We start from the raw sequence: 20,817 nt of genomic DNA, 5'->3' as shown, positions 1-20,817 counted from the left end.
AACTGAAGGCAGGTGACAGAACTCCCCAGGTGAGCATGGTAAGTAAAATTTTTGAGTAGAGTTTTGGGGGTTAGAGTATAATTGGGAGTAATAAATTATGGGACAGTTAGGGTCAAAAGTGAGGGACCTTTTTCTTTTTGTACAGATGTTTTTATTTGAGGGAAAGATGTTTGATCAGAGTGAGGTAGAAACAGAGGGATGTAAATATGAGAAGACCTTGGAGTCTGAGGATGACTCGGGAGATGAGAATGTCATGGCTATGGCCATTTTAACCTTTGCGCCTCTGTAGCCCTCTGCTCTTTCTTTTGCTTATCAGGTTGCTCCCAGGGTCTTTGCTTTGTCTTAGAACTTTGGAAATTCCCGCTCCAACAAGCTCTTGATCAGGTTCAAGATATAAAGGATTACATCAGAATATGTGCTGATATTGGGCCTTCATATATGCAAGGTCTGGCTATTGCTCTAGTGTTTCAGGGGAGGCTTCCAGGACAATATTTTGATAAAAGGCAGAACAAACGAAAGAAGGAAGGTCAGGAAAGTACTTCTGCCTGTGGTTCTTGTTTCCAATGCAAGGGTTTGGGACATTTTGCTAGAAATTGCCCTGCTCCCCCCAGATATTAGTCTCAGTCTCTCCCTCCCTAAAGCTCCGACCTCTGCCCACGCTGTAGCAGAGGGAAATATTGGGCGAATGATGGTAAATCTAAGTATACTGCTGAAGGGCAGGTGATTCAGGGAAACGAACAACGGAGCCTTCCCCGCCCCCATCAACTAAGTTTGCAGCTAAAACTGAGATAGAGAAACCAGCCTAATCAACCTGAACTGCCAGTTGCAGCAGCTATTAGAATTTGAGAATGAAGAGGAGACTCAGGCATTAGGAAAGTTATAGCTTTTTCTGTTATTGTCTAATTTTCTTAACATTTTAGCTACAATTCTATGAACTATCATTTTGTTTCTTTCTCATTCTCTGCCTGGAAATTAAGGCAGAGGACACCTGTTGGATCTGACTATACAGAATTTTCATGTGGCCGCTTGAGATTTTTCTCGAGAAGTTTTGATTAGTCTGATCTGTCATTCAGTTCCTCTGTCAGAAAATGCCCTAAAATCAGGCAGGCATCTTTCTAATCTGGCTGTGCTCTGAAATCCCAGGTTTCTCTCTGGTTTGTCTGGTTCATATGATTCTTGTGTTTAGTCTTTGTTTAATGTTGTCTACAACGTGTCTGTTTTTAAGGTCTGAATTAAGTTCTTGCATGCAAAAATTGGAAATGCCAGCTCTAATATTGAAAAAATAAAATGATTTCAACCCTACATTTTTTTTAAATTGGAATTTGTAAGGCATGCTCATTTAAATTTAAATAGGTGGAATGTGAATCCTAAAGATTTGCTAATTTGGTTGAGCTAATGCATCTGTTTTTGCTAAGCAACACTGGTTACTCACTCAAAAAGCAGCTGTTGCAAGCCATAAACTGCAGGCTTCAAGGCTTGGGGCAGGGTGGATTTTCCATAACAAAAGTGTTTGTTTTTGTTTTTTTTACAGTGGGAAGATAAAGAAAGCTATACTAGATTTTTTCAGCCTTATATGCTTTTTAAATTGCCTGCTAATTAATGGGGTAGAAATGTTTTGAAAAATATTGGAGTATTACTTGGAAAAGCATTTACTATATTTTGTCAGACTTTTGGAATTAACCTGAGGACAGGTATTTCCTTACAATCCTCAGGGTCAAGGCATTATAAAAGTATGCCCAGCAAATGCTTAAAGGTCAATTATAAAAAATAAAAAAGGGGGAGTCATATCCTAAAACTCCTGCAAATCTTATCATATTTTTACTTTAAAATTTTTTTGAATACTGATGTACAGGACCATTCAGCAGCCAAGAGACTCTGGAATCCTACAAGGAAAGCCTTCCCTGAAGTGCGATGGAGGGACCTGCTTACAGGAATCTGGTAAGAGCCAGACTCTGTTCTCCTATGGGGCTGAGGATATGTGTGTATTTTTCCTAGGTCTCCTGAGGCTCCTTGGTAGGTTCCTGAATGTTTGGTGAGACACCATGAGCCAGGATGAGAGACTCACTTCACAAGAACAATTGTATAAGGCTTACTTTACTATGCTCTCATCCCTGTCTCTGTCAAACATGTTCCATCTATCAAATCTTTTTAGCATACTCCAAACCTCTTTCTCCTGCAAATTCCTACCCTTCTTCATTTGATTCAGCTGATAATGCTGTCCTGTCTTTTTCCAATCAGCTCCAGATATATGGAAAAAGTTTATATAGGCAAAGGAGGATCCTCAAATACCTCAACGAGATCTAAAGCATGGCTTAAGGTCTGTAATGACCAAGAGGAACAGGAAAAGGCAGACAGAGCCCAAAAAGAGATCAAGCAAAATACCAGCTCTTGGCATACATCCTTAAAGGCTCCAACACCCCTAAGGGGCCTCATAAGACTCCATCAGGGCCCTGCTTCAAGAGTGGAAAGGAAGGTCATTGGGCTAAAGCCTGCCTGGTTTCTTGGCCCCCACCAGGGTCATGCCCTTGCTGTAGGAAAAAGGGACACTGGAAGGTAGGCTGCCCCCTCGCTCCTCCAAGGGAGGGTTCAGTCTCTTCCAGTCCTATTCCAGCCACCTGTGACCTAAACTTGCCCAGCCTGCTGGGACTTGTTACTGAAGACTGAAGGTACCCAGGGCCGTCGGCACCATCTCACGTCACTGTGGACGAGTCTAGGGTAATCATCCAAGTAGCAGGTAAGCTGATCTCATTTCTTAGAGATACGAGGGCCACTTACTCTGCATTGCCTGAATATCTGGGTTCTGCTCATCCTTCCAAGATCTCTGTTGTGGGTGTTGATGGTCTTATTTTTCTTTTCATTTGCCATGGATCCACTGCCTTGTTTAATACATAGTGTCTTCTTTACACACTCTTTTCTCCTCCTGCCTCAATGCCCCATGCCTATTTTAGGCTGGGACCTACTCCAAATTCAGAGTCCCCCCCTCTCCTTTTTTGCCCACTTCTGTTACAAATTTACCTCTACCACCCAGCATAGTGAATCTCAAGGTTCTCCTCATAACCCCACAGGTGCAAAGCTCTAGGGAAAGGCCCCCTGGTTTATCTCTCCAGGTTAAAGAAAACAGAAGCTCCATCTCCATACATGCTGCAGATGGCCCTTCCAGTCTACCTGAATCATTGTCAGAAATCTAGTATTGACATTAAGCTTGAGACAAAAGCTTAATGTGCTAAAAACAATGGTCATTGGGACTTGGACACTAGCTGCAAAGTGTGGAAATGTGACAATAGTTCCAGTGCCTTGTGGACTTTTCCTGAATGTGCCTGACTCCTGCTCCTTGGGACAGTTCTCAGACTGCAGTGGGGTTGGGTTGCATTTATAGATAATGTGGAGCAGTGATGGTGTCAACATGGACTTGATGAAATTACATTAACATGGCTCTGGTCGGTTGGCTCAGTGGTAGAGCATCGGCCTGGCGTGCGGGGGACCCGGGTTCGATTCCAGGCCAGGGCACATAGGAGAAGTGCCCATTTGCTTCTCCACCCCCCCCCCCATTCCTTCCTCTCTGTCTCTCTTTTCCCCTCCCGCAGCCAAGGCTCCATTGGAGCAAAGATGGCCCGGGCGCTGGGGATGGCTCCTTGGCCTCTGCCCCAGGCGCTAGAGTGGCTCTGGTTGCAGCAGAGCGACGCCCCGGAGGGGCAGAGCATTGCCCCCTGGTGGGCAGAGCGTCGCCTCTGGTGGGCGTGCTGGGTGGATCCCAGTCGGGCGCATGCGGGAGTCTGTCTGACTGTCTCTCCCCATTTCCAGCTTCAGAAAAATACAAAAAAAAAGAAATTACATTAACATGTTAAAGACATTCAAAACTGCAACGATTTTATTTTAGATCCTGCTCTATTAGCTAAGAATTTGCTTGATAATCTAAAAGGCTTTAATTCCTTCACTGTATTAAGACACTTGTTTTGATATCTGTTAGCATTGGCTATTTAAATTTGTGTTTATTTTATATTTTTCCAGTCTGCCTCCAAATTGCAACATGAAAAATCAGATGAATATGAATCACAGCACATGAATTGAAGTTAAAAAGTAGAAAAGAGGGATATGTTGGGGATGGAAAAGCTAACAGGGTTTTTGCAGTTTAGATTTTTGGGGGGACAGAAGTGCAGGGAACTGCCTGTAAGCTGACAGTCTGCCCATCCCCCCCACCTCACTTGCCTGATTAGGTTGCAAAAGGCTGTTAAGCTGTGGTACTGGATTGTTTATACTCATCCTACCCCCTACCCCCATGTCCCCCAAAAAGACTGGAGGCAAGTTTCTTCTATCCTTTGTTTTGTGTGAAGTTAAGATGTTATATATGGTGGGGGATTTCTGCACTTGGTAAAATTCTTGGGTTGCCTTGGAAACGTGATCAGAGATCTCTGATTTCTAATGGCCTCATTTTGCCCTATAAATAAAGCAAGAACTGGGTGTGGAGCATGCTCTCTTTTTGCCATCAGCAATTGCAGAGCCCTCCTGACCCCACCCTTTATTTCTTTAAGCCTATTTTCTTAATTCTGCGCTGTTCCCACTCAGGAACGGGAATTACTAGCTGCGCTGTTCATGGCACTTCTGGATGTACACCTAGGAGTAGAACTGCAGAGTCATATATGGTAATTCTATGTTTAATTTTTTGAGGATATGACAAACTGTTTTCCACAGTGGCTACATCACTTCACATTCCTACCAGCAAAGTATAAGAATTTCAATTTCTTCACATCCTTGTCAGCACTTATTATTGTCTTTCTTTCAATTTTTTATTTATTTTTTTTAAGGTGAGAGGAGGGCAGATAGTGAAGCAAATTCTCACATGCACCTGGACCATGATCCACCCAGCAATCCCATCTGGGGCTGATGCTCAAGTACTGAGACATTTTTAGTGCCTGAGGACTATGCGCTCCAATTGAACTATCCTCAGTACCCTCTCAAGCCACTGGGTGCAGGAGGGGAAGAGGGCGAGAAGGAGAAGACAGAAAGAAGAGGAAAAGGGAGAAAGGGGAAGAGGGAGAGGGAAAGCAGATGGTTGCTTCTCCTGTGTGTCCTGACAGGGAATCAAACCTGGGATGTCCATATGTTAGTTGGACACACTATCCACTGAGCCACCGGCCAGGGCTTTCTTATTAATTTTACCCATCCTTAGTTGGTGTGTAATAGTATAACAATGAGGTTTTGATTTGCCTCTTTTTATGTCTTTGTTAGACATCTGTATATTGTTTTTGGAGAAATGAATCTATGTGCTTTATCAGGTAACATACCTATTATCTTTTAATTGTGTAGTAGTAATAATCTATGCTGACCTGTATTTCCTCCTATCCCACCTGAAAAATGAGACTATTTTAAATTTTACTTAACTATGTATTCACTTAAACACACAAACATCATAAGAAACATGAAATAGAAAATTAAAACCTCTCATAATTCCACTCTATAGCACTGATAAACATTCTTTATTCTCTAGCCATATTTTGAACAGAAAACTAACAAGAAAATATATAATACAAAAAAATATATCCATAACAGCTTTGTTTGTATATATATAAATATATGTTGGACACTTAAAATATGCCAGGCACTGTTCTAAACATTTTAAAATAACATCACATTCAATGCTAATAATAATTAAGAAGTTATATTACGCCCATTGGATACTTAAGTTTTATATCCTTAACCTATAATGAAAATTTCTCTTTAAATTAACTTTCAAAATACAATTTTTACTAGCAACAAAATATTCCAATATGTGATAGATTGTAATGTAACCAAACCCTCATTATTCATGGGTTACACTGTTTCTAGTTATTCATAGTTATAAATAGGATTTTCATCTATCAAATGTCCATATTTAATATAGTCAGTGTTTGCTGAGTGCTTAGCACAAGCACTTGTGGTAGCCACTTTATGTGGAGTCTCCCATTTAATTTACATCACTTGATGCAGTAGGAATGATCTTCATTCCCATTATACAGATTAGCAAACTGAAGGTTAGAAAGGCTACGAAACTTCAAGGCCACATAGCAAATTTGTGGCAGAATCAGGATTCAAAGGAGATCTGTATGATCCCTAAGTGGAATCTTTAACTGGCACACCATACTACACCTGTCATTACTTCTTTAGGATGAATTCCCATGAATTCCTGAAAGAATGGCTGGATTAGAGATAACACACTTTTTTTTTCTGGTAAAGTCTGGTAAATGCTGCAATGTTGACCTAGGATAAGGTGATAGCAATGCTTCTTTTCATACCCTCCTCAATGCTGAAAATCAAAACTTTAAAAAATCATTTTCAATTTTCTAAGCAAAAAAAATGCCAGCTCATTTTATATGTATTATTAAGCTTCTCTGGGCTACTAGTACCTTTGTGATTATTTTCTCTAGCAGATAAAGCACACCAGGATTCAGTGGCTTACAGGAGCAGAAAGAGGACATTGCAAATTCTGAACTCTTAATTAAGAGTGAGAGACACTACAATGGCAGTGATGACAGGAAAAGCAGAGTTTCCCCAACGGCAGGGGAGCTGACATGTGAGCCTAGGATTGTGAACCTGGGAGTGGACCCAGACAGCTGAGTCAACACACCCCTAATGAGTTCTCAGCTTCACCACCAGATGGTCTCAAGCAACCAAGAATTTCACGTTGTCCCAGGTTCCTGATTTTGTGGGAATGCCATGGCCTAAGGTTCATATCAAGGCAGGAAAACTTCCAAAGAGTTCTCAGCTCACCTGGACTTGGCCTTCTTCTCTATCCTTAACTCTCCTCAACCTCCACGCACTATAAACCTGTGGAGCTGAGATGACCGGCTCTAAGCACTCAACAGCTCCCTCAACACCCAGATAACCTGTATTCTTTCCTCCAGACTCCTAACAATGTAGCAGCATTCCTCCCTGGGACAGCTGCTCCCAATGAGCCCAGCCTAGATGAGGAGTCACTTCTGTGCTTCTACAATACCTTGAGCTTCTCTTGGTTCCTGCAAATATCACACCACTTTGTAACTGTTGGGATCTGCTCCCTCAACTAGAGTTTCAATTTGTTGAAGCAAGCTGTCTTTACACCATAGTCAGTGTACAAGACAGTGTCTGGGAGTGACGGAGTTTCAGCACTTTTTCATGAACAAACTGCAGTGAGTTGACCTAGCAAACTAGTAGCTAATTTCACCTAAACTTTCTACCTATGGGGAACAGAGAAAGGAATCGAGCTTCAGTGAGCCACTGCTGTTAGGTGTCCAGTACTTTACATACATTAACTTAAGTAATTCTCATAATAATCCACTGAGGCAGAAAGCAGAACCCCCATTCCATAGATGGAAACATTAAACCCTTACTTTCCCCATGTAACTAGTAGAGACAGAATCTGAACCCAGGTCATTAATTCTGTCTTAGCTCTTTCCACTTCATCAGGTGTCCTCTCCTCCTGAAACATAAAGCCATATGAACTGAAGGGGAAGGGCTGTTCTTCCAGAATTGTTGAGTTAAAATCTCCCCGAAGTGAAACTCTCCTATTTCACTTGTAGGAATCTCTGGCTAGGAAACAGAGAGAGGAGAGTATGAATGAAGATGTATAAACAAGGGGGTGGTAAACAAAAATTAGAGAATAGTTTCTCCATTAATTTTACATTTTTTATTTTTATTTTTTTAATTTTTTTTTTTTTTTTGTATTTTTCTGAAGCTGGAAACGGGGAGAGACAGTCAGACAGACTCCCGCATGCGCCCGACCGGGATCCACCCGGCACGCCCACCAGAGGCAACACTCTGCCCACCAGGGGGCGATGCTCTGCCCCTCCGGGGCGTCGCTCTGCCGCAACCAGAGCCACTCTAGCGCCTGGGGCAGAGGCCAAGGAGCCATCCCCAGCGCCCGGGCCATCTTTGCTCCAATGGAGCCTTGGCTGTGGGAGGGGAAGAGAGGGACAGAGAGGAAGGAAGGGTGGGGGTGGAGAAGCAAATGGGCGCTTCTCCTATGTGCCCTGGCCGGGAATCGAACCCAGGTCTCCCGCACGCCAGGCCGACACTCTACCGCTGAGCCAACCGGCCAGGGCTTAATTTTACATTTTTAAATTGTCTCAAGCCTGAGAAGCTTTTAGAAAAGTCCCCTAGATGCTGATGGCACTAATAACATGAAAAGGGAAGAAAAAATAGAAAAGCTATATAGCATGTAAGGATACCAGGTTCTCACTGTGATGAATAATAAGTGATGCCAAGTGTGGCTAAGTCTAAGCCATTAAAAATCTTTGGTAACTTTTATCTCTTCATTTCTAAACTGAAAGGATTAGGCTATGATAGTTTCCAACCTGGCTCTGCACCCATATAACCTCCAAGCCTGTAAAAAAAATACCAACCTCTAAATCCTACCCTCATACCAATTTAGTAGCCCTGGGATCCTCAGGACTTTTACAGACATGGTTAAGTTTGGGAACACCTGGTTGAAATCTTATGCCCTCCCCAAGAGAGTTTATGGAAAACAATTCAGCACAGTAAGTCACATTAGCCAAAGACGACCAAGAAAGAACAGTTTCAATTCTATAATGCTTCATAATTCCTTCCTTTTTCAGGACAAAATGAGTTATGCTCAGTCTTCCTTATTGATAATCCTGCCTTTGTTCTACCACGCACTAACCCTAACCCAAAATACGCTGGTGAGGAACACATTTTTTTTTTCTTTAATCCCAAGGATTCCCTGGAGGTACCAGCTGTCATGATCCTCTCTAGGCTGCTGCACTGCCATTAGTTTCTCTACTTTCCTCCTTTAAAGCTCTGCTTAAGGAGGAACTACTACCAGAAGACTTTCAGGGCAGAAACGGAGTGTACAAGGGAGAAGGAGTCACAGCCCTACCTTGACATCTAGCTTGGCCAGGTGTTGTAAAACCCAGATACGATGGGACCAAGCATTATAGTTGCTTGGGTATCTCCCTGCCGCCTCACCACAGACCTCCATCTCTTCTTGTATTAGTCGGTGTGTCCTTTCTGCAGGAATTGTTCCCAAGTTTCCTTTGGTCACAAAGGAAGGCAAGGAGGTTTCCTGAATTAGCTGTTGTAGCACCCATCGTCTATGAAGGTAGCATGTGGGAAAGAGAATAAGAAAAGAACATAAACCAGACAGAAAAACAGTTTTCTTTGTTCTTAATTTCCATTCACAGGTAATACAAAATAATACCTGTGTATAAGTCCAATTTTTTTGGGATGGGGGATGATTATTGTTTCTGTTTTTAAAGACACTTAACTTTAACAGCATGGATGGGATGGGGGAAGAAGAACAAAAAGGAAAGAAAAATCTTTTAAAAACGTTACCATTTATCACAAAGAGAAAGTCATTAGTTCCAAAATGACAACTCCAAACAACAACTCCAAAACTCCATTTGGCCAAGAAATGTAAAGGCAACTGGAGTGTGTGAGTGAGTGAGCAAGTGTGTGAGTGAGTGAGTGTGTGAGTGTGTGTGTGAGTATGTGCTTGTTGTGTGTGTGTGTGTTGGCAGTGGTGGTTGGTGGGGGAAGAGAATATAATTAATCTGGTAAATCCTAGAAGAGGAATCATAGTTCATGTCTCTAATTATATGCAAATGCCTCACCCTATATGTATTTGTTTGCTTGCAAACAAGAAGATGCATCATCACAGCTTTTTATTAAGCAAAATTTCCTTATTATAGTATAGAATTTGGAAGGAAACAAATACAACATATTTAGTAAGAGCAAGGTTTTAAAATGTCTTTATCCATTGATTTTTCCCTTCATCTATTTAAGATTTGATTAGCATATATTTAAATGAAATTCAGTAAGGTTTCTCTAACTACTTTTTTTTTTTTTTTTTGTATTTTTCTGAAGCTGGAAACGGGGAGGCAGTCAGACAGACTCCCGCATGCACCCGACCGGGATCCACCCGGCATGCCCACCAGGGGGTGATGCTCTGCCCATCTGGGGCGTTGCTCTGTTGCGACCAGAGCCACTCTAGCGCCTGAGGCAAAGGCCATAGAGCCATCCTCAGTGCCCGGGCCATCTTTGCTCCAATGAAGCCTCAGCTGCAGGAGGGGAAGAGAGAGACAGAGAGGAAGGAGAGGGGGAGGGGTGGAGAAGCAGATGGGTGCCCCTCTTGTGTGCCCTGGCCGGGAATCAAACCCGGGACTCCTGCACGCCAGGCCGACGCTCTACCACTGAGCCAACCGGCCAGGGCCTCTCTAACTACTTAATGTCTTTAGTTTTAACAAATATTTTCTCACAAGAAAGCATTCTTTTATATTAAAATTTCCAACCTAAAAATATAAGAAATTAAATGGGAAAGCTCATTTTGTCATTTTTAGAAAACAGGTTTTTTACTTAACAACTAAACCTTGCTTTATAAAATCTTAGACAAGCTAATAGATTGACAGATGCATATTTAATAATTGCCTTCCCTCACCACCACCCCCTTCCAGACCTCTAGACACACAATCATATACCTCTCTGAAGTCTGCTATCTGGTACCACAATTTCTACTACAAAAGAAAATATAATTGATTAGATGGTTTGGAGGTAGTTGATTTGCAATGCTAGCCAAAGGCAAGATTACAGCTAAGATACCTTGAATTTACTTTAAGATCCTAAAATGCTCAGGATTTAAGTAAAGTTCTAAATAGCTTAACAAACTGAGAACAGACTTCAGAGGATTTCCGCACTAACCCCAACCAGTAAGTTCACACCCTGTCGTTTTGGTCAATAGAGTGGTTACATAGAGTCCATGAGGAAGATGCTTTCAGACAGCCAGAATTCTGAAAAGAGGCTGTATGTGTACTTTGGCTATCTACTTCAAGACTTTAACCTAAAAATAGTCTTTGCATTATTTTAGCAACTTTAGCTCACTCCATACACCTTTCATTTCAGCTGTGCTTATTTTATTCAGTTATTTTCAAAAACCATAACCATCACCACCACTTTCACCAAGAACACAACTGAATGAATTAATGAATTATAAAACCCAAGTTGCTCTTTTTTGAATATCTAAATACAATCTCCATAACTCTGTGAGATAGTTAATGATGGCTAAAATTTATTAAGTATTTAACATGTGCCAAGCACTGTCGTAGTGTTTACAGGTATTATCTCATCTAAACTCAGCAATTAACTCTGAAATAGGTATTATTATTATTCCCATTTTACAAATGAGAAAGCTGAGGCTTGAAGAGGTTAAATAATTTCTGAAGATCACATAGGTAACAAGTAATGGCATCAAGATTTAAACGTAACTTGACTTTAAAATTCATCCTCTGAACCAATGTGACCTGGCTTCACACTGTGTGTTTTCTCCAGCCATTCTGAATCCTAAGTAAGAAGCCTATGGTGTAAATTAACCGCACCTGTGAATCCATGTTTCTGGACTCTTTGGAAACTTAGTTAAGGCCAGTTTTCCCAGATGTAAATCCTTAATTGGGTTTAATGTGCCAGAGAGGATCAGCTCTTTTCTGTAAAAGAAAATAAAAGGAATCATTACTTTATCTTTCTATCTAAACCTATTACATATTAATATAACCTCACTGAAAAGTGAATTTCCAAGAATTAAAAAAAAAACCCCAAACTTTCATAAATGTGACACATAGTAATAAAGAAGTATTCTAATAATCTTAAAATATATTTTTTGTATATATACAAAAGCTTTGAATCAACAGTGGAACTTTAGTTACTTATTTGGGAGAGGGCAAGTGTAATGCCGGTGGCTGAGGCCAGGCAGGTTCACATTGGATTCGGGCAGATGGTAGAAAAACTGTGGAGCCAGAAAGCATTGGGCCATTTCTGTTTAACAGTCTCACAAGGGTAGACGAGCAAACAGGCAGGGAAAACTGCTACTCAGGCAAATGAACAGCAAAATGGCCCCTCACAGTGGCAGGCAGGTAATCAGGAATCTGCCCTGAGCACAAGCACCTATAGCTTTACATTTATTATACATATGTGATGCTGCCACACACTTGTGCACTAATCAGGCAAAGTGCTTGCAGCCAGTAAACAAGTGAGCAAGCCTAACACAGCTATTTTCCCAACATTCAACCCCTTTAGGGTTGCCTGCTTCACAATCTACATGACGTATATCTTCTGCAATGATCCCTGTGCAAGGAGTGAAGTACATTACCTAAAGAGACTATAGCACCAGCACAAGTTACACAACAATTCCCTTCACAATGTCTCCCTGAGCACTCTGCCCAGCAGAGAGTTAACTAGAGGCCCATCTCTAGCCCCCTATCACACAGTTGGTGGGAGAGCCTGTACAGTACAGAGCCATGGCCATTGAAGTGTCCTTGGTGCGTCTCTGCAACTGGATGGGAACAGCTTCCCAGTACAGGAGGGCCTTCTCAGGTGCTGTGGCCTCCTCATCAAGGGCATGTCCATCCAACAGGGGAGCTATAACCCTCTTCTGGTTGCAGTCCAAGAGTCCACTACACCGCTCAATGATCAATACACAATACACAGTCCAGCTGTCTGTGCAAATCACCAAGGTAAAGGTCAATTACAGGCAACTAGCCACACAAATCTTTATTAATGGACCTCAGTGCCTTTCCATAAGCACTCTGTCCATTGCCACAAGCCCCATTCAAACCCCTCAGCAAGCTCAAAGGACCTGGCAGGGTCAAACACATCCAAGGCCTGTGCCACCTTGACAGTTCTCTTACTGCTGTTGCCAAAAAGCATCTATCTTTTAATGCCAACACCTGCTGCACATTAGAAGGGAACCTGTGTACTGCCGACTTCAAATGAGGCCTCCAGCCCCCTGCCCATCTCCACTGGATGGGTCCCTCAGCCTTCCCTCTATTCAAACTGGAACAGTGTGTCTTGGAGATCCTCCTCTCCCACAGCTTTCCAACAAGCAATCCTGCAACCATGCCACCTAACACTAGCCATTTTATTGGCAGCTGCTACTGCCCACTTCCCCTGCTTTTTCAGCAGCTGGAACCACTGCTTTGGCTCAAGCTGCTGCCAAACCTCTAACAGGAAGGACTCTATTAGACCTGCCATCCAATTTCTCCCTTTCTGCCTCGGCCGCAATCAAATCTATCCACATCTGTGTTTGAGTAACAACCTTTACAGGCCTGTTTCTCTTGTTAGTCAGGGGTGGAGTTGTGGGTAGGGGTAGGGGGGGACAGCACAGGCAGCAGCCTGCACAGCCTTATGGTCCTGTGCTATCTCCAGCTCCCCCAAATTTGCTACCATCTGCATAACCACATTGATGGGCTGCCCCACTTAGGGGCTCAAGATAGCCCCTAGTGACCCAAAAAGAACTGACGGGGCACTACAGAGAATGAGGTCCCTCATCCCTGCCATAAACACTTCCTCATCTGGCCCACAGGACCTCAGGTTGAAAGCAGCATTCTTCATACTCAGTTCCTAGAGGACTTAATATAGTTCCATATACAGTATGTCTGCTACCAACTCACTGCCCCTGGCAAATCTCTAGCATTCTGCCAGATCATATGAATGACAGCCATCATCCACTCTAATAGGGTGTAGTTTCCTGGGTTGCCATGGAAGTTCTGAAGATGTTGCCTCAAGGAGGAGTGCATGGTAATGGCAGCTAATTTCTCCATCTCTGTTCTGGAGAGCATGGATTCCAACCACCCCCCTGTGTCCCACAATAGCAGCAACCATGCTACCAGGGGTTCAGTAGGTTTCTGCCTAAATTGTGCCAACTCCATCAGCTCTGCCTGGGCATAGGGCCGGACCACAGAGTGCTCCACTACCTGCAGAAGGGGTTGTGCCTGCCCCTGGGGCACTTTTGGCTGCTGGGTTTTTACCTTCTGGGCGACCACCAGCTGAGCTCTGAGTCTGCAGATGGCAGTTTCAGCCTGAACCTCCTCTTCAGAAGAGGAGTTGAAAATGCCTGCTCCCATCGACTCAAAGCCACTCCACCAGCACAAATGCAGCTCCTTCTTGGGGGACCGTTTCACCTCCTGCAGCTCTCAGTCTGAAGCTGGAACTCAAGCTCTTGAACCCGCAGTTGTTTCTCCAACAACTGTCACTGCCAATGTTCAACTTCCAGGGCAAACTGGAGCTCACGAAACTGCAATTTCTTCTCAACTGACCATTCCAGTTCCAGGTGTCATTGGTGTTCAGCCTGTATTTCAAACTGAGGTTCTTGAAAGCAGTTGGCCTCTTCCAGCAATTGTTGCAGTTCCTGCCTCTGTCAGTGCTCAGTCTGCAGCTCATCCTGGTAGTCTCAAACTCAGGTGACCTCTTGCACAGAACTCTCAGTTTCTTCTCGCAGGGCTATAAAAAGCACCCAACCCATAGCCCACAACTGGACAGCCACAGGGAGCAGCCACTCTTCTATTCCACCCTTTAAGGATGGCGGTGGCTCCATACCAATCTGATCTGAATCCTGCTCACAGCACCAGATGTAATGCCTGTAGCTGAGGCCAGGCAGGTCCACAATGGATTTGGGCAGATGGTAGAGAAACTGCGGAGCCAGAAAGCACTGGGCCATTCCCATTTAATAGAGCCTCACAATGGTAGATGAGCAAACAGCCAGGGAAAACCACTTCTCAGGCAAAAGAACAGCAAAAATAGCCCCTCACAGTGGTGGTGGGCAGGCAATCTGCAATCTGCCATCCACCATTTGCCCTAAGCACAAGCACCCATAGCCTTACCTAGATTATACACAGGTGGTGTGACCACATGCTCATGCACTAATCAAGCAAAGTGCTTGCCGCCAGTAAGCCATCAGCTATTTTCACAACACAAGGCCTGACATCAGTGTGTGTAGAGCAACTCCAAAATGAGGCAAGAATTGCTCTAGCTTCCTAAGGCTTGATATGGTTTAGTTCAGTGGTAGTCAACCTGGCCCCTACCGCCCACTAGTGGGCATTCCAGCTTTCATGGTGGGCGGTAGCAGAGCAACCAAAGTATAAATAAAAAGATAGATTTAACTATAGTAAGTTGTTTTATAAAGATTTATTCTGCCAAACAGTGAAAACCCGACATGAAGTACTTGGTAAGTAATTATTATTATATGCTTTAACTTGCTGTAACTCTGCTTTATAAATTTTATAAAGTAAAGTTACTTCCCTACTTTATCAATCACCATTACTGTGGAACTGGTGGGTGGTTAGAAAATTTTACTACTAACAGATACAAAAGTGGGCGGTAGGTATAAAAAGGTTGACTATCCCTGGTCTACTTCATTACCAAGAAAAAAAAAATATATATATACAACTAATGGTATGATTGAGATAGAAGGAAAAAAATAATTTATTCAATCACTACCCTAACAAAATAACTATTATTATTTTGAATTTCCCCTTCTACCTTTCCTCATATGCACCTACTTTCTAACATACAATTTATTACTCTGTTCTTCTATCTTTGGTCCCATTGAACATTTTAAGTGGTCAAACAGTTTTCATTCAGTAGCTATGCTATTAATGACATTCTTCCCTATGGTTAGACATTTCGTTTGCTTCCAGGTTTTTGCTATTCTAAAATAATTCTGAAACAAAGAGCTTTGTGTTTATGACTTCTTTCATTTGTAGTATCACTTAGAATAAGTTTCCAAAAGGTGTATTACCAGGTAAAATACCTGTATGGCTCTTAATACACTAGACTATTTTTGAAAAATAAACAGAAGAGTTATGAAGAACTTTTGTTGTTTTAAAACTGTTCAAAGCTTTAATGAAATTATAAAGAATGTCATGCAAAAGCTCTCTACCTATTTCTCTGATAAATATGATTTAAGCTTAGATTTAATCTCTCAGATAACCTTTAGATAATAAGTTCTCATATTAATTTTCAATGTATTATTTTTTAATGTATATTTCAAAAATTAGGTCATTTGCTAGCATTTATTAATCTTTAAGCATCCTTCCTGTGGTAGGGCTGATTATTCATTTATTTTAGAGACGTGTAATCCCAACAAAGCCAGAGCCTAGCTTGTAGACCTCACCTATTTAGGTGGATTTGGTTCCTAAATACTACAATACATTTTTTTCCCAACAGCAATGTATATTATTTCTAAATTTTTATTTGATAAGAAAAATAAATTCCTTTTAAATGAAAATACTAAATAAATGATAATAAATACTTGTATTTTACAATCTTAGGTCAGTAATTTCACCCTATAAAATAATTTGAAGGGATACCAAGAAGGCTATAACTGATATGTTTATTGACTACTTTTCTTTCAACATACAGGAAACTTATGTGTCATTTAAAACAATATTTAATTCAATAGCCAACTATTTTTATGGTCCTAGACCCTTTTTCTTCTGAAATCAGTAATATTTTGTTCATATCTATAGTATAAAAGGAGACAAAATATTGCTCTATGTAATTTCAAGTACTTTATAGAAAAGTGTTTCTTAAACTATGGTCCCTGGTTAGAAATATAGTATCAGGCTTCATCCCAGACCCACTGAATCAAAAACTTCTGTATGGCAAAACAATGTGTTTCAGTGAGTCTCCTGGTACACACCAAAGTTTAAAAACCACCACTGTAGGTAACTTATTGCATTAAGTGTAATTCCTTTTACTAATTTTAAAACATCTCCTTATTTAAAGCTACCTAACTATATTCCCATGTATGTCTATAATAAGGGGAAATATTTCCTTCAGAAAAACAGGAAGTTGTCTTATACGTACAAAGTTTCTTAAATTAGAGGCACTCTCTCAATTTCTTTATTTTGAACAACCAAGTAATATTTGAGAACACATCTTAGCCTGGAACAACCTCAATCAATGGTACATATGGATTCTTAAAAGATGACCTGATATAATAATAAAAAGGAAGCAAAATGTTAATATCAATTTAATAACATTCCTGGGGAGAGGACAGAACATTTTAAGTGTTGGATACTGTCATAAATAAGTTTTTAAAGATCACCTGGAAATGAAAAATAATAAGTGGTTAAGTTAATGTATTCTCATAGAATCTAGTTTGAGATAAAATTTCCAGGCACACATGATTCAAAAGTACTGTATCTCAAACAACTTAGATATAAATAAATAGGATGTGCACTGGAAAACTGCTAGATAGCTCAAAAAAATAGCTCTTGTAATGACAAAGTCACTGGTGTCAGTAGCCATCTGAGGAGTCTGAATTGATGTTGTTTAATGAAATGTGAGTAGGAAAATAAAGAATGTATAAGTTAAAATATTTCACATGTTATTTTACAGGCATGTAACTAAATTGAAAAATTAAACATCCTAAGACATTTGCTTATTATTTCATGTACAGATTGATATTAGTCTAAAACAATCTTTTGGATTTTTTTTTTTATTGAGGAAATGGAGTACTGTCTTAATAGAAGTGGCTTTATTTTCAGGCATATTGAATGAGCTGTGCTTCAATATTCATCCTATAAGCATTAAGTGGTATATTGCCAACAGGGCAAGAAGGAATGAAGTAAGGGTCATAATATAAATGTGGGGGAAACTAACTAGAGAAGAAAAAGGCATCTATGTTGTTTTGGAAGAAGAGAGCATGGTCATAAGGAACAGTGCCATGCCACATGGGCCACCTTGTTGAGGGATGAAGTCAGTTAGGACTGACTTTTTTAACAAGGTGGGAGAAAGGAGCAGACTAAGGAATTTTAAGGAATAATAAAAGGTAGAATTATAAAAGGAATGCAATATTTCACACAGGTTTTAAGCAATAAAAGTTGCTCCTTCAAGATTTTTTGCTACATATTTTACTTACCGATTAAAGAGTATATGGAAAGTCTCATCTTTTTCCCTTGAAAACTTCAGTTTCTGGTTATGAGAACTATCTAGTGCTGAAACTAAAAACCACTCACGGGAGACTCCAAGGATTACTAAAGTGAATAGTGTTTTATTGCTCTACATAAGTCACTGTATTTTTATATTTCCTCAATGTTTATCTTATTTTTTTTATGTTTTCCTCTTCATCTTAAACTATCAGTTATTGCTTCTCTGTTGTCATTCTATCCAAGATTTGTAGAATACCAGGAATCATATGTATCTTGTCTACGACTAAATCTCCTCTGGTTAACTTAGTACTTGGCATTTGATAAATACTGAATAAACAAATGCCACCTTTACCCTCAATCTTCAATATTCTGCCTGAAATAACAGTAATAATAATAATAAAGGTCATCCTACAGTAATAATAATAATAAAGGTCATCCTCATAAAAACTAACATTTATTGAACACTTCAGAGTCAGGGCATACCCCAGATCCCATCATATTATTTTTGGGCATTTCCTTACTTTCTGGCCCTCTAAGATATTCTAGGCTGGCTCATCTTTTATGTTCCCTGCTCTGGTCTTAGAATCAGCCATGTCCCCAAGAAGCCCAGTTCCTTTTAATAGAGAGAGAACGGTGTTAGAAACCCAGATCCAGAAGCTTCTATTTCATTGTCTTTGATCTACAAAAACAATTTCATATGGTACAACCTAATGTTAAGTCAATTTTACAGACGAGGAATCTGAATTGGGGAAAGATTCAGTAACATGCTCAACGTCTCCAAGCTCAAAGTATCAGAACCAAAGATCAGATCCATATAAAGTTACTAATTTAAATCAACAGGCCATGAGTAAAGGACATGAATCACTAGAGCTTGTTGTCAGCTACTCTAGTGGCTCAGAGACATGCTGCTTAGTCTATGTTCATAGAGTGTTGTAAAAATATGACATTATTATGAAGTCAACCTCTTTCATCAAGTAATTCACCAATTTTCAAAGCAAATTCAATGGAAAAAAAAAAGAAGTACAGTACTTGTCATTTTCTTTCTATAATCAGCTGGATTTTAAACTATTCACATTACTCACTCTAACCTCAGGAGATCAGCTCAAAAACTTATTCTTGCCTATATTTTTTCCCTAAGACTGCAACACCTAAAAATTGGGCTATCAATGTGTTATATCAGCTTTTAGCTGTTTATAAAATGCAGTCAAAATCACTCAATGCTTCCCAGTGTTATTCACTGAAGAATGTACTCACTGATGTATTCACTGAAGAAATACATCAACAATTAAAATAAAATATTAAGTCTTTGGTTTGCAAAAGACCTTACAGAGTTAGATCACTTTACTTCCAAAGCTGGTTGTGTTTTTCCTCACTATGTATTTATGGTTCTGTGTCTTTCTATGTCAATCAAGCTTACAATACAAATTAAAATTTACTAGAACACAAATCAATCATGTTTTTTAAAATTCTTTTATTTTTATTTTATTTTTTTACAGAGACAGAGAGAGAGTCAGAGAGAGGGATAGATAGGGACAGACAGACAGGAACGGAGAGAGATGAGAAGCATCAATCATCAGTTTTTCATTGCGACACCTTAGTTGTTCATTGATTGCTTTCTCATATGTGCCTTGACTGTGGGCCTTCAGCAGACCAAGTAACCCCTTGCTCCAGCCAGCGACCTTGGGTCCAAGCTGGTGAGCTTTGCTCAAACCAGATGAGCCCACGCTGAAGCTGGCGACCTCGGGGTCTCTAACCTGGGTCCTCCACATCCCAATCCGATGCTCTATCCACTGTGCCCCGCCTGGTCAGGCTCAACCATGTTTTTTTTTTTAATCAAGATTTCCTTTCTACTCACCTAGCAAAAAACTTTCCTAATAATCTTACTAGAATAAGTTCAAGATTACTATTAACATCATTGAAATTAGATTTATAGAGCAATTTCCCTTCATAAGACCAAACAACACATTATTAATAGTTTCAAAATAATCATACAAATAATCACTTATTCAATCCTTTTATTCTTGTATATGGAAACTAAAACTCTGGAGAAATTAAGTTTTGTCCAAAGTCACTTGCTAGTTAACTGATAAAACAGGACTAAGAAGTATACATCTCAAGACTAGATTCTTTCTCCTTCACTGAACTGCTCTTTAGAATATACAACAAGTTAGCCTGACTAGGTGGTGGCTCAGTGGATAGAGCATCAGTCTGGGATGTGGAGGACCCAGGTTCGAAACCCTGAGGTAGCAGGCTTGAGTGCAGGCTCATCTGGCTTGAATGCAGGCTCACCAGCAGCTTGAGCATGGGATCATACACATGACCCTATGGTCGCTGGCTTGAGCCCAAAGGTTGCTGGCTTGAAGCCCAAGGTTGCTGGCTTGAGCAAGGGGTCATTCACTGTGCTGTAGCCTCCTGGTCAAGGTACATATGAGAAAGCAGTCAATGAACAACTAAGGGGCCACAACAAAGAATGGATGCTTTTCATCTCTCTCCTTTCCTGTCTGTCTATCCCTATCTGTCCCTCTATCTGTCTCTGTCTCAAAAAAAAAAAAAAAAAAAAGAATATACAATAGTACTCCCACTTCTCTATCACCCTCATTTCTTTTTCACTGCATTTAGTTATTTTCAGTGCCCTCTCTACTAACTGAGCATCTATTCTTTGCCAGGCACTGGAGTGTTATATTTTAGGGAAAAAAAAGACAAGATATGGCCCCTACCCCTATGAAAGCTTTCAGCTATAAGTTTATAGCTCCTTTCTAAAAGTCTCCTTTGGTGATGATTCTTCATCTTGTAAACTCTAGGACAGCCACTGTCCAATAGAAATATGTGTGTCACAAATGTGAGCTATATATATAATCTTAAAATTTCTAACAGTTTCATTAAATGTAAGTACAAAGTAATACATTTTAACTTAATACATCCAAAATATTATAATTTCAACATGTAAACAATATAAAAATTAGTTATAATATATTTTATTTTGGGGGTACTAAGATTTAAAAAAATCTGCTGCAGTTTACACTTACAAAACATCTCAACTCAGAACTAGTCACAGGTCTCAGTAGCCACGTGTGGCTAGTGGCTACTATTATAGGGTGGGCCAAAAGTAAGTTTATAGTGGAAAGCAGTATAATAATAATAAAAAAAA

The 20,817-nt window shown here is 40.5% G+C and overlaps 1 protein-coding gene across 3 annotated transcripts in view; it reads right to left on the bottom strand.

The window, feature by feature from the left end:
• PTAR1 (protein prenyltransferase alpha subunit repeat containing 1) overlaps positions 1–20,817 on the bottom strand; it is a 99,309-nt gene that overhangs the window by 53,108 nt on the left and 25,384 nt on the right. For 2 of the 3 annotated variants that reach the window (XM_066257117.1, XM_066257114.1), the window contains exons 4-5: positions 11,340–11,444; positions 8,849–9,062 (exon numbers count right to left, since the gene is read on the bottom strand). In XM_066257117.1, the coding sequence (XP_066113214.1) occupies positions 8,849–9,062; positions 11,340–11,444 (319 nt within the window). Of the gene's footprint in view, positions 1–5,482; positions 7,543–8,848; positions 9,063–11,339; positions 11,445–20,817 lie in introns of those variants that run through there. The other variant, XM_066257116.1, reaches the window with a different exon arrangement.

This window comes from Saccopteryx bilineata, chromosome 2 (genome assembly GCF_036850765.1).
Source record: "Saccopteryx bilineata isolate mSacBil1 chromosome 2, mSacBil1_pri_phased_curated, whole genome shotgun sequence".
NCBI lineage: Eukaryota > Metazoa > Chordata > Mammalia > Chiroptera > Emballonuridae > Saccopteryx > Saccopteryx bilineata.
The sequence above is the reverse complement of the archived record's forward strand: the minus strand, read 5'-3'. Positions and strand labels throughout refer to the sequence as shown.